The 14,292-nt window shown below is 43.8% G+C and overlaps 1 protein-coding gene across 2 annotated transcripts in view; it reads left to right on the top strand.

Moving 5' to 3' along the window:
- Positions 1-14,292, top strand: part of LOC117357639 — a 269,485-nt gene that overhangs the window by 95,567 nt on the left and 159,626 nt on the right. For both annotated transcript variants that reach the window (XM_033938503.1, XM_033938504.1), the window contains exons 20-22: positions 3,246-3,448; positions 5,592-5,747; positions 13,019-13,112. In XM_033938503.1, the coding sequence (XP_033794394.1) occupies positions 3,246-3,448; positions 5,592-5,747; positions 13,019-13,112 (453 nt within the window). The remainder of the gene's footprint in view (positions 1-3,245; positions 3,449-5,591; positions 5,748-13,018; positions 13,113-14,292) is intronic.

Genomic DNA, 14,292 nt, shown 5'->3' with positions numbered 1-14,292 from the left:
CTACACCAAATGCCAGTCGATTTCCCTATTAAGACCCCTAGGTTCCACTGTGTCCCATGAGTAAATTGATCATGTGATTTAAACGTTATGGGCTCCTTTTATCAAGGTGCGGTAGGTGGTTAACGTGCAGAATACCACGCGTTCAACTGCCTGCCGCGCTAGTCGCTAACGCTTCCATTGACGAGGTGTTAGGTTTTTGGCTTGCTGAGGGGGTTAGCGCATGATGAAATGTCCGACGTGCTAACCCCCGTAGCGCATCTTGATAAAAGGAGCCCTATGACTGGACAGTGAACTCTAAAAAAAAAAAAAAAAAGGGGGGGGAGTCGTCACTCCCCATCAGAGTTCCATATCTCTGAGCGTTCAAGATAACAATTGATCAATCTACTGAGACATGGGGTGTGTTTCATAAGTTCTATTTGTTTATATCTCAGTATACATTATAGCATACTTTACTTATCTCCCTATACAAACTACAGCACTCTGTTCTATCTCTAGTTGACTATATCCATCTTTGGCATTAACGTTTAATGTTTAACATTTAACATTCTTCCATTTTTCTGCTTCTTCCTCAAATCGATTTACTTTTCCATGTCTTCCCTATCCATGCACACTGTCTCCTCCCTCTCTCTTCCATCCATCCATGTGTACTATCTCCTCCCTATTTCTTCTCCCCTATTCCCATCTATCCATAAACAGCATTTCATCCATCTCTCTTCCCTTCCTCACCCCTCCCATCCCTGTGCACCATGTCTTCCCTCTCTCTCCCCTTCTCCTCCATCCCTGTGTACCATCTTCTGCCTCTCTATCCCTTTCCAATAGTTTGATATCTGTCTTCTCCTTTCCCTCTCCTGCGATCTGGGATCTTTTTCCTCTCTTTCCCACAGTCTGGCACCTCTCTCCCCTCTTTCCTTTCCCTATCCCCCCCCTTTTGTGGTCTGGCATCTCTCTGTCTTTCCCTCCCCCCTGCCTTAGTCTGGAATCCGGCATTCCTTTCCCTGGTCTGGCATTTCTCTCTTCTCTCCCCCCCCTTCCCCATCCATCTCTCTCCTTCCCTTCCCCCCTCTGAACATGGGCATTGGACGCCAGCGCACTCATAAAGCTGCAGTTACCAATTACGCTGCTAGCTTTCACTCAAGGTGTGAAAAATAACAAAAATATGGAAAATGAACGCATAACGCAAGGTTCACCAAAATATAATTTTATTTATTGTTTTTATTTTTCCATTATGAAACTCAAAAGACTAGGTGCGTTAGCGGGAGGTTCGTTATAGTTGCCAAAATGCTGGCCTTCTGATAACGAGCTCAACTCGATACTTCGAAGCTCCTCCCCATTATATACCTTAAGTCCAGTATGACATCATTGGTCCGTAGGCCAATCAAAACTAACAGAGGTGGTCTTCAAAGTTAGACAAAGAAAATTCTTCTACATGTTCAAAAGTTTCAGAAATCATATTTGTTTTGTTTACATTCATTTCTGAATATACACTAACATTTTATTATATATCCAATATTCTTTCTGTCCCTTTCACAAAGGTATATTAAGAAAATCTGCATCTGTTAAGTGCTGATATATTCTCAGCCTCCCTGTCAGCCTTAGAGAAAAAGGAGAAGGAGGAGCTGTTTCCCCCTCTCCCTGAAACCTAACAGCTTCATATTACACCTAAAAACAGTGCTGAAAACTGGTCAGCCTTAGAGGAAAAGGAGGGGCTGTTTCCCCCCTTTCCCAGCTAGAGACTGCTACAGAATCAGATCTCTGATTCTAACTTAATCATTTCTTTTTAAGTACCAATTATTTTACAAATCCATTCATACTTGGGCCCCAAACATTCATAATTTCATTCATACCAGGTATTTCATTCATAATTAAACCATTTATATGTATCTCAGGTTGGGTTACATAATCTAATATACTCTTCCTAACCAGCCTGAGGCACATCTGGTATTAATTAGAACCACGATGCTAGAAGCGGGAAACCTGAACAAAGGCTGAACACAAAATGGAGTAAAACCAAACAGAAGATACAGAAAGACAGAGAACCAAAATGGAGTCCATGTATATCCTGATTTCCTCTATGATCTAGCTTTATAGCAAAGTACATAAAAAGAATATTATTATGCTTTTCCTTAATATTAATCTGTAGTGTGTTTTTCTGGCCTTGGCTACATCCATATTCAGATTTTTATTCACCAATTTTTCGTACGCTTCTGTTGGGTATGGCCTTAACTAACACATATGCTTGTACCTAACTAGAGTTACCCAGAATCATACGAAAAAACAGCATTTTTGTAGAAACATTCCACAAGAATACTGCACTATCATGTCCTGACGTCCATTCCATTACCGTCCCATAGACATCACCCCCTACTGGCCACGAGCCACTACTGCTCACCTCCCATGGTCTAGCATCTTTATCTGCCCCTTCCATTCGATCCCCTGGAGGTCTAGCATCTTTGCTTCCCTTTTCTTTCCATATCTGTGGTCCAGCATCTCTCTTATCCACCCCACGCTATTCTTCCCCCCTCCAGCCCCCCCCCCCCCCGGAATCCAGTGTTTGCTCACCCAGCATTGCTGTAAGTCTTCGGGCTGTCGGCAACCCAGAAATTTTCTTTCTGCTTTCTGCCTGTGCAGGGACAGGAAGCAGTAGCAGAGGAGGAGCTTTTGGGTCACCAAAGGGAGCATGTTTACTTCAGTCACGCTGCTGACAGCCCGAAGAGTTACAGCAGCGCCGGAAGAGCAAGCATTGGATCCCGCCAGGGGGAGTGGGGAGAGGGAGGGAGGGTTTGGGATAGGTGGGAGTGGGAGGGGGGAGAGGAAGGAGGACTCTGAATAGGTGCGTGAGCTGTGTAGGGGGTGCTAGATGTCCAGTTTCCCCAGACAAAAGTTATAAAAGTAAAAAGCTGCCTGGACTCCCGTCACAGTCCTCAAAAAGAAGACATGTCTGGGGAAACCCAGACTTCTGGTAACCCTACACTGTTGGAAACAGGATACTGGACTTGATGGACCTTTGTTTTGTTCAAGTATGGCTGTTCTTATGTCTTGTTGCGCTGGACCCCTCAGTATACAGTGTACCCAGCTTATGGAACCTAACTTGACTATGATGGCTGAGGTAGCCATCGTCTCCCACTCTCTCATTTTGGCTCTGGTTCTATTAAAATTCGACTATTGTAATTCTTTGTATCATAGCTTACTATACCTTGGTTCTGTCTGTAAAGTAAATCCTACCTTTCTCCCCCTGGCTTCCACAGCTGTTTGCAGATGTTCTAATAGAAGACCCACTGCTAATGAAAGAGCTGGCCTTCTCTATGGTGGAATCCGCAGCACTGGAAGGGGAATTATGGGGCAGAGAGAAACAAGCTTTGGTGTTGGATACCTTCTCCCGACTCCTGGAGATTATCACTCTGCGCCATCGCTTTGTGGAGGCTGCTCTGGAATCGGCACTCCTAGCAAGGTAAGTATACCACTGTGGATAAGGCCTACTGCCTTATGCTGTCTCCTGCTATGAGATAAAATTCCCTTGAGAGTTACATGAACTTAAGATATTAACATAAAGCAGATCCCTGTTTTTGATGTTGAATAAGAAGCTCATAATTCAGAGGTTGTGGTAAAAGCGGATAGCGTAACTGGTTGTAAGAAAAGTTTGGACAATTTCCTGGAAGAAAAATCAATAGTCTATTATTGAGAAAGAACAGGGGAAGCCCTGGATTGGTAGCATTGAATATTGCTACAGCTTGGTTTTGGCCAGGTATTAGGGACCTGGATTGGCCACTGTGAGAATGGGCTACTGGCCTTGATGGACCATTGGTCTGACTCAGTAAGGCTATTTTTATGCTCTTATGGACTTCTGAAGCTCTAACCTCCCAAGTTACCATGTGGAAACTTATACATATGGTGGACAGTTTTCTGAAGATCCAGATATACTCTATCAACTGGCTTTCCTTTATCTATACTTTCAAAAACGTGCAGCAGATTGGCGAGATAAGACTTCTTTTGGGTAAATCCTTTGAATGGCTTTTGAGAATTTCCTTCCCCATACACCTGTTTCAGTCAATCTGTAGGAGCTGCAGAGCATTGGGAGCAAAGTCAGCTGTGTTGATTGGGAGAGGAAGCGAGGCAAGATGACGAAGGTGGGATGGATACCAGCAATGTGACAGAGAGGAATGGAGGAAGGAAAAAGGAGAACCTGGATTGGCGAGCGGTAGAGACATTTATTTTAAGAGTACGTTTAAAATGTAGGGCCAGATTCTATAAATGACACCTCCACGCGGTTGTCAATCGTCCGTTAGGCTCTACGTACGTAATCATGCCTAGCAGCACCTGAGCAGACCTAGGCATCACTAGGTGCCACAGAGGACAGGTTTTATCTGGCCTAATATAATAATAATAATAATAACTTTATTTTTGTATACCGCCATACCCCGAAGAGTTCTAGGCGGGTCACATTAGTTAGACAGAGATTACAAGTGGTTACATATCAAATTGATCATACTGGTGCCTATCTCACATGCCTAGCAATGCCTATGTTGAGCACACCTATTCTCCACCCCTCATCATGCCTATTTTTCAGATATCTAGCTTTAGGCTTTGCTAGGTGTCACTAGACTGGTATTTCAGTATTTCTATCAAATCAAAGTCATAAGAGTTCCATGCAGAACTCTTCATTGGTAGATGCCTGGAACGCCCTCCCGAGGGAAGTGGTGGAGAGGAAAACGGTGATGGAATTTTAAAAAGTATGTGATAAAAATAGAAAACAAAGGATGTAAATTAAAGAACTAAGGCCGGTACTGGACAGAATATCCAAGGGTCGGACATGACTGAATGGATAGTAGTAATTATCCTCCAATTTCCAACCAAATCGTTCCATAACTTTACTCCTGCCACTGGTACTGCTGTAGCCCATGTACTAGCATATTTCACTTCCTGTATTCCAATTTACAAAAAAGTTTCTTATAGATTCTGAAGTTAGGTGTTGCTAGGTGTAGGGTTTTCTAAAGTATTGCCTGAATTTTCCTGATTGAAATGTACCTTTTTTTTTTAATAAATCTTTATTGATTTTCAAAGTTAATACAAAGTACCATAAATTATACATTAATAACAAAATGAACACTTAAATTCCATTAATAATAATGCAAATAAATAAAATCCCTCCCCTCCCGTCCAACAAGTAATCAAGAATGAACCAGAAATTTATCCCTCCCACCCACCCAACCTGTCCTGGAAATGTATAAAATAAACTTACATTTTAAACAAAGATAACTATGGTGAATTAACAAAGGATGTCAACGGGTCCCATACCAACTTTAATAATTTACTATTTCCTAATATATCTGCAATCATCCTTCCATATTTGTAGCCTAAACACAAACTGGCCCACCAAAATGGAAAGTTAAGGTGATCACAATTTTTCCAGTTATGGGTTATCATTTGACTGAAATTTATCTAATTGTGAAGGTTGATTTTAATTGCTGATTATAAGTTACTATCTGTTGTCTTTATTTATTTTTTGGGCTGTGAGTGAAGTGTATGGATGTGATTTGTAACTGAGATACATTTTTACAAGAAAAGAATGAGAAGAAATGCTTTGTATGTTTCAGGTTTTACAAGGTCTTTGCTGCGGAGATGGGCTACGATGAGTTCCACCTCTATCTGAGACCGGTACAGTTTGAGTTTGCTTCTGGAAAGATGCCCGAAGAGCATCTCCCTCCCACGTTCATTACTGCCCTCCTGGAGGACAACAGCAGTGTGGATAGGTGAGACGGGGGTCCGCCGGAGCATCCCAGGATAATGCTGTGATTCTGTGTCCCAGACAAGGTCTAAGCAGAGCTGTTCCTTTATGACCTGCTTTTCTTACTGATGTGTCTGTGTGTGTTGGAAATAGATGCGTATGATAGGAATGAGGAGAATGTATGAAATATTTAGGAGTTGCTGTACAGTGAGAGATTAAAGAAACTGGGCCTGTTCTCCCTTGAAAAGAGGAGACTGAGAAGGGACATGATCGAAACATTCAAAATACTGTAGGGAATAGATTTAGTAGATAAAAACAGACTGTTCACCCTCTCCAAGGTAGAGAGAACAAGAGGGCACTCTCTAAAGTTGAAAGGGGATAGATTCTGTACAATCGTAAGGAAGTTCTTCACCCAGAGAGTGGTAGAAAACTGGAACGCTCTTCTGGAGGCTGTTATAGGGGAAAACACCCTCCAGGGATTCAAGACAAAGTTAGATAAGTTCCTGCTGAACTGAAATGTACGCAGGTAAGGCTAGACTCAATCAGGGCACTGGTCTTAGACTTAGGGGCCTCCACGTGATCGGACTTCTGGGCACAATGGACCACTAGTCTGACCCAGCAGCGGCAATTCTTATGTTCTTTTTTATTAATCTTTATTGATTTTCAAACATTGACAGTGCGATACAATTAATTTAGATGTAAACAATACAGAAAAGGCACTTTAGCTACACAATTAATACAGAAAACAATCATTCCCCCCCCCTTCCCCATAATTCTTATGTTCTTATGACATTGTAAGTTGTGTCGTTGAAATATGACCGGTTTACAAAGGAGAGCAAGTCTCTGCCCTTATTATACCGTAAGATTTCAGTCCTTGTCCTTATAAACAGGTTACCTGTGTCCGGTAGAGTTGTATTTAAGGTGTTGAGTTTAGTTCTGTGGAGAAGCTCCCTGGTATTTATCACAAGCTCTGACTGTTCATCAACTTGCAATAGGGAAGGGAACTAGGCTTTGGTATACCTAGGGTTACCAGGTGTCTGGATTCACCCTGACATGTCCTCTTTGTAGAGGGTTTTGAAAGGCTTCCAGCTGGGGACCATGTCGGGAGGGCATCTGCGCATGTGTGTCATGTCATCGCCTCACACCCGCGCATGTGTAGTTTCCCTCCAGACGCAGCTCCAAGCACAAGAGTAGGATGAGGGGGTGGGACTTGGGTGGGCTTGGGGGTGGGGCCATGGTAACCCTAGGTATACCACCTTTCTGTGGTTCCAATCAAAGCGGTTTACATGTTATCTGCAGGTACTTTATTTTGTTCTTGAGGCAATGGAGGGGTTAAGTGACTTGCCCAGGTTCTCAGGCCATTTCCCTAAGCCCTAGGCTACTCCCCCAGTAGCCTAGACTTAGAAACGACACAGTCTAAGTCAATATGTTATGCTGAGACAGATGCCACTGAATTTTCATTGCAAGCCCTAGAATTTGGGCTGGTCTACCTGTCTACCTAAGCCTTGTTTCCAATATGGGACAGTTCAAGAAATGACTGAAGACGCTCTTATTTTGCTGTCGTAAGGGTGTTTTTTGAAATACTGTATTCTAGGACAGATGTTCTGCTGCTTGACTGTAGTTTGGGGTCTTGTGTTTTTATATTTGTACGTGGAAATCAGCTATGAATGTTTGTACAGAAAGATTATATGAATACAACGCCTTATAAAGACTAGTAAAAGAAAATTCATTTTCAATAACTTCACTCTATTCACACATTCTCAAGTCCTCAAATGATCCAAGACTCTATGAGTGAATTCAAAGAATAAACTTTAAACAAAATAAGAAAGCAGGTATCTGATGACTGATTCAAGGGCTTATATTTCTACTTTAACTAGCCGTTGTTTTTACTGTAATTGGCCTAGTTTTTAGGTGGAATATATGTTTTTTAAATAAATAAATGGGAGAGGACTGGTATGATTTAGGCCCCTTTTTCACAGTCTGAGCGGTTTGAGGACACTAGATGTTAAAATGTGTTTCCTGTGGAGCTGTCTGCATGCAGCTAAGCAATGGATGGTTCGTTTGTATTTAATGGGCTTTAATGTAATATACGTTTGAGAATAAACAATTACAAACAGCAAAAGTACATATTATTTTTCTTGTCTTCCATTCCTTAAGTAACAATGAAATTCAAAAGCTCAAAGTGTAACCAGAGACCTTTTCTTGTGCCCCAGTTACAAATACGAACCAGAGAATCGTAATACCACATCCTTACCCCACCCATTAAACTCCCCTCTTTCCTACAAACCTAATCATTCCCCCTACCCACATTGCTAAATCACTATCTGCAGATGACATCGGGAAAAAATAACGGTCATCTATATCAAGTATTGATTTCTCTCATTTTCTATTCCGTTGTCCCCAAAAAGTTCAAAAACAGGTTACAGGTTAAACATATATAATGTACAGTTAACAGATTATGATTTGCACTGGATTTGCCATAATTTCAGTACAAGTTTTCCTTATGTGACACATACCGGGTTCTGGTACCAATAGACATTTCTTTGTAGTCCATCGGTCGTGGGTGGGGGAGTTAGGTGAAAAGGTCTGTTTTTATTGCTTTCCTAAAGTTGAGGAGTCCTTCAAGAGATCATAGAAACATAGAAACCTAGAAATAGACGGCAGATAAGGGCCCACGGCCCATCTAGTCTGCCCACCTTAATGTCCCTCCCCTACCTTTGCCCTGTGAATAGATCCCATGTGCCGATCCCATTTGGCCTTAAAATCAGGCACGCTGCTGGCCTCAATCACCTGTAGTGGAAGACTATTCCAGTGATCAACCACTCTTTCAGTGAAAAAGAATTTCCTGGTGTCACCTCGTAGTTTCCCGCCCCTGATTTTCAACGGATGCCCTCTTGTTGTCGTGGGACCCTTGAAAAAGAAGATATCTTCCTCCGCCTCGATGCGGCCCGTAAGATACTTGAACGTCTCGATCATGTCCCCCTTCTCTCTGCACTCCTCGAGCGAGTATAGCTGTAATTTGTCAAGCCGTTTTTCGTATGGTAGATCCTTGAGTCCCGAGACCATCCGGGTGGCCATTCTTTGCACCGACTCCAGTCTCAGCACATCCTTGCGATAATGCGGCCTCCAGAATTGCACACAGTATTCCAGGTGGGGCCTCACCATGGATCTATACAATGGCATAATGACTTCCGCCTTACGACTGACGAAACCCCTTCGTATGCAGCCCATGATTTGTCTTGCCTTGGACGAAGCCTGCTCCACTTGATTGGCAGACTTCATGTCCTCACTGACGATTACCCCCAAGTCTCGTTCTGCTACCGTTTTTGCTAGGATCTCGCCATTAAGGGTATAAGACTTGCATGGATTCTGGCTGCCCAGGTGCATAACTTTGCATTTTTTGGCATTGAAGTTGAGTTGCCATGTCCTAGACCATCTGATCTATGGGGGCAGTTGATTCCAGTGGCTCTTTATGAAATGGGAGTAGGAACATTGTTTGGCAGTTTGTAGTTACAGGACACAACCAGGGGGCATTTTGAGGTGTATTTCATCCTGGGAGCGGAGGTACCGGTTCAGCACATACAGAAAAAGCTTAGCCATCACGTAGCCTGGTGCCATGTCATGCAAGGATCTGAAGACACAATGTTTGGCTATGGGCAACCAGTGAGCCGATGCTAGAGCCTGGGAGACAGGGTTTTTGTTCAGAAGCCTGATCGCCGCATTTTGAATATACTGGAGATGATGTACATTCTTCTCTGTGAGATCATTGAATAGCGCATTGCAGTAATCCATGCATAGAGTAATTGGGCATAGTCAGACTCTGAAAAGTACAAACCAGTGAGTCTAACCTCGGTACCAGGAAAGATGGTAGAGGTGCTGATAAAGGACTGCATCATTGATCACCTTGACAGACACAATCTGATGAGCACCAGCCAGCATGGCTTCAGCAAAGGCAGATCCTGTTTGACGAATTTGCTGCACTTCTTCGAGGAAGTAAACAGGCAGATAAACAAGGGTGATCCAATCTACATTGTATATCTAGATTTTCAGAAGGCGTTCGACAAGGCTCCACATGAATGACTACTTTGGAAAATTGTGAGCCATGGAATCGAGGGTGAAATACTCACATGGATTAAAAACTGGCTGGAGGATAGGAAACAGAGAGTGGGGGTAAATGGACAATACTCGGACTGGAAGAGCATCACCAGTGGGGTGCCGCAGGGCTTGGTGCTTGGACTTGTGCTCTTCAACATCTTTATAAATGATCTGGACATTGGTACGACAAGTGAGGTGACAAGTGTGGCGCAGTGGTTAAAGCTACAGCCTCAGCACCCTGGGGTTGTGGGTTCAAACCCACGCTGTTCCTTGTGACCCTGGGCAAGTCACTTAATCCCCCCATTGCCCCAGGTACATTAGATAGATTGTGAGCCCGCCGGGACAGACAGGGAAAAATGCTTGAGGACCTGAATAAATTCATGTAAACCGTTCTGAATCCCCTGGGAGAACGGTATAGAAAATTGAATAAATAAATAAAAATAAATTTACGGACGATACAAAGTTATTCAGAGTAGTGAAGACACAGGGGGATTGCGAAGATCTGCAAAGTGACATAATCAAGCTCGAGAAATGGGCAGCAACATGGCAAATGAGGTTCAATGTGGATAAGTGCAAAGTGATGCATGTCGGTTACAAAAATTTCATGCACGAACAGATCGGAGAAGGTTATCTTGAATGATCTTTCTCTTCTGACGGTGTAACCAATATAAGGCCGTTGTAACTTCATCATTGGGCTTCGAGTGACATAGCCGGTTTGATCTCTTCCAGAATCAATTTGTTAGCTCTTCTAGTGGTCCATGGCATGCATAAAATCCTTCTCCAGCACCAAAGTAGAGAGTTGCGCGGGGACAAAAATCCCACCCGTCCCCGCCAAAGTCCCACCCGTCCCCACCCGTCCCCGCGAGGAATCCCTCCGTCCCCGCCCGTCCCCGCGAGGAATCCCCTACGTCCCCGCGAGGAATCCCCTACGTCCCCGCCTGTCCCTATAAACTACAGAAATAGTTATTTCATTTAATTATGCTACTGAATTAAAGGCTCTGGTAGAAACCCATTTAAAAATAAGCAAAAAGACTTTATTAATTTGGAAATATTAATTGGGAAGAATACACACTTTGTAAACGGGTTTCTACCAGAGCCTCTAATGTTTATAAATTTTTATCAACACAACTAATATACTACTTTATCCTTAAGCACAAAAAAAAAAGAATTTTTTTCCTACCTTTGTTGCCTGGTTTCTGCTTTCTTCATATTCTCATTCAATTCCTTCCATCCACTGCCTCTCTTCTCTCTGTGTCTTCCATTTGCTCTGTTACTGTGCCTCTCCCTTTCTCCCCCATCCCAAATTGGTCTGGCACCCATCTTTTTCCTTCCACTCCCCCCATAGTCTGGCACCTCTGTCTTCTTCCCTGCCAGGGTCTTCTCCCCATTCCCTCTTCCCCATTTCCTTCCAGTGTCCTTCTCCCCCACCATCTTCCCCATGTCCTGTCAGGCAGCATCCTTCTCCCCCCTCTGCCTTTCCCATGTCCTTTCAGCGTCCTTCTCCCCCCTCTGTCTTCCCCATGTCCTTTCAGCGGCCTTCTCCCCCCTCTGTCTTCCCCATATCCTTTCAGCAGCCTTCTCCCCCCCTGTTTTCCCCATTTCCTTTCAGTGGCCTTCTCCACCCCTGTTTTCCCCATGTCCTTTCAGTGGCATTCTCCACCCCTTTGTCTTCCCCAGTGCTTTCAGGGTCCTTCACCCCCCTCTGTCTTCCACATGTGCTTTCAGCATCCTTCCCCCCCTCCTCCCGTTTACCCCATGTCCTTTTAGCGTCCTTCTCCACCCCTTTGTCTTCCCCAGTGCTTTCAGCGGCCTTCTCCCCCCTTAAGCGTCTTTTCTTCTCCATTCCACCTTTCCTCCCTCCCTGCCTCCACCTTTGTGGCGCTTTTGCACCCGACTGACAACAGAACAGGCCCGGTCGGACAAATCTCCCTGTCCTGTAGCCGCGAATCTAAATTACCTTCTTACAGCAGCTGGAGTATTGAAGCTGCTGTAAGAGGTAATTTAGATTCGCGGCTACAGGGCAGGGAGGTTTGTCGGCCGGGCCTGTTGTCGGTCGATCGGGGGACCTGACCAGCTGTGCACATTCTTCGGGGCGGACCACCCCCTCCCCCCTCTTTCGTTCGCCATTGCCTTCTCCCTACCTGCCCTGCCGCACACAGCCGACCGGAAGTCTTCCTGATGTCAGCGCTGACGTCGGAGGAAGGGAGGGCTTTGCTTAAGCCCTCCCTCCGACGTCAGCGCTGACATCGGGAAGACTTCCGTTCGGCTGTGTGCTGCGACAGTGCAGGTAAGGAGGAGAAGACTACCTCGCGGCTCGAATGCAGTGCACTGCGATCCAACCCCGCAGGAACCCCGCGACCCTCGGAGGCGTCCCCACGGGATCCCCGCGACCCTAGGGGGCGTCCCCACGGGATCCCCGTGACCCAAAGGGGGAACCCGCGGGATCCCCGCGGGTCCCGCGGGATTCCCGTCATCCCCGTTCCCGTGCAGCTCTCTACACCAAAGCTCGAAAAAGTCGATCTTCTTTCAGTCTTGTTTACCCGTCCTCTTCCAGGTTCATGTTTTCTCTTTTTATATATTCCCCTATCCCCCATTTTATAATTCTTGTAAACCATTTGAATAGTTTTCCTATGAATTTGCAATATAGCAAATAAAATTGAGCTTGAACTTGAGCTTGCTCTACTCTGTTGACTCTTTCTGGAGACCTATTTGCACACAGCAGTCCAGTCCTTTCTTCAGTCATAGAGAATATATTGATAGAAAAGCAATTTACAAGCTGGAATAAATATCACGTTCCTCTATGAAAATTTGATTTGATGATTCAGCTCATCTTTGTTGCAACTCACTGGAAATGCTGTAAGTTGTCCATTTTCTTGATTAAAGGAAAGGTCTCAACTGCTTCAGATTGTGATAAGGTGTAAATGGATTCAGATTTGCTTAGTCCATTGCATGCAGGGACTTGTAATCTTGCTTTTCTTAGGGAATGCAATGCAGAAAGCAGAACTTAAAGTCCTTGCATGCAATGGACTAAGCTCAAGACTGGATCAACCCTGTCGAGCAAATCTGGATCCGGTTGGTAACCCCTAGGTCATGATCCTAAAGCTTTCTGGATTTTGAATGCATAGCAGAAAACCTGAACTAGATTATTGACAAAGAAGTATAAACCAGGATAAGAAGCTTCCATCTTGCTCTATTTTGTAGATATGCTCCCTCCTCATTCCCACTGAGCATTCACGAGATCGATGAGAACCACATTGGGAAATTTAGTTTCTATTCACGAGAAGGTATGCTTCAGGTAAGTGAGATATCCTTAGGGGGCAGATACACAAAACTCAGGCACTGTAGAGCTACAATGCAAGAGAAATATTGGTCTGTGTTTAGTGACCGATACTCAACGCAAACATCATGCAAATTGTATGCGCACTATAGTCTTGAGCATTGGCTGCTAAGGGGGTCAGAACTTCCCGGGATATGCCCACAAGAACTGTGCGTTAGGTACAAGTATTGTGTTCATGTCCAGGGAACCCTAACTACCCCTAGAAAAGAAAAAAAATCAATGGTCAAGTGGATCATCCCCCCCATTCAATCCAACCCCCAGACAACAAAATATCCCCAGTCCCGTGACCAGGAAGTGACATCAGAATGGAGGCAAAGCTGGCATGAACTACAAATGGAAGATGCTGCCCAGCCAGTGAACATTTAATGAGGTATTTGGAGAGGAGGAGAGGCGCCGGTGTCCCCCCTCAAAGATGGCTCCTGGAGCAGTTTACCCCCCTCCTTTACTGCGCCACTGTTTGAGGTTTTTCCCTCTCTCCTGTGCCATGGAATCTTCCTATCAATGCAATACAGCTTCTTGTAGCCCACAATTTTCTTTTTTTTTGTTATTTTATTTATTTATAAGGTTTTAAATTACATACCAAGCAAATACTTGAATAGAAAGTAAGTTAGTAAAGATATGACTTATAACCAATATAAATCTCAGTTATACTTTTTAAGATAAATGATAATAAAGAAAATTCTTTTCAACTAACCCAACTCAAGTCCTCAAAATGTGGATCCAAGATTACAAATTAGCGAGCAGAAGAAAATTAATATAGCAAGATAAATTACAGACAAAACTGAGATATGAGCAGTTTATATAAACTATAGAGCTGTTGGTTTCTCTTTATCCAGTCGAAACAATGCCAGAAAAGCAGTTAACTGTTGAGGTTCAAAAAAGATATATTTGACTGAACAGTGGCAAATAATACACTTGCATGGATGTCTTAGATAGAAAGTCACTCCCAGTGAAGTGACTCCAGGTTTCAGTAAAAGAAATTCTCTACGACGCTTTTGAGTTTCTCTAGAAAGGTCAGGAAACATTTGAATTTATAGCCTGCAATTTTCAACAGGGAATCATTGCAGCTTACAGCAAAATGGTTACATTTGTGGTACATTGTTGTTGAGAAGCAAGATTAATAATGCCAGATAAGTCT

Source organism: Geotrypetes seraphini, chromosome 3 (genome assembly GCF_902459505.1).
Source record: "Geotrypetes seraphini chromosome 3, aGeoSer1.1, whole genome shotgun sequence".
NCBI classification, from domain to species: domain Eukaryota; kingdom Metazoa; phylum Chordata; class Amphibia; order Gymnophiona; family Dermophiidae; genus Geotrypetes; species Geotrypetes seraphini.
Note: the sequence above shows the minus strand (reverse complement) of the source record. Positions and strands in the feature narration are given on the sequence as shown.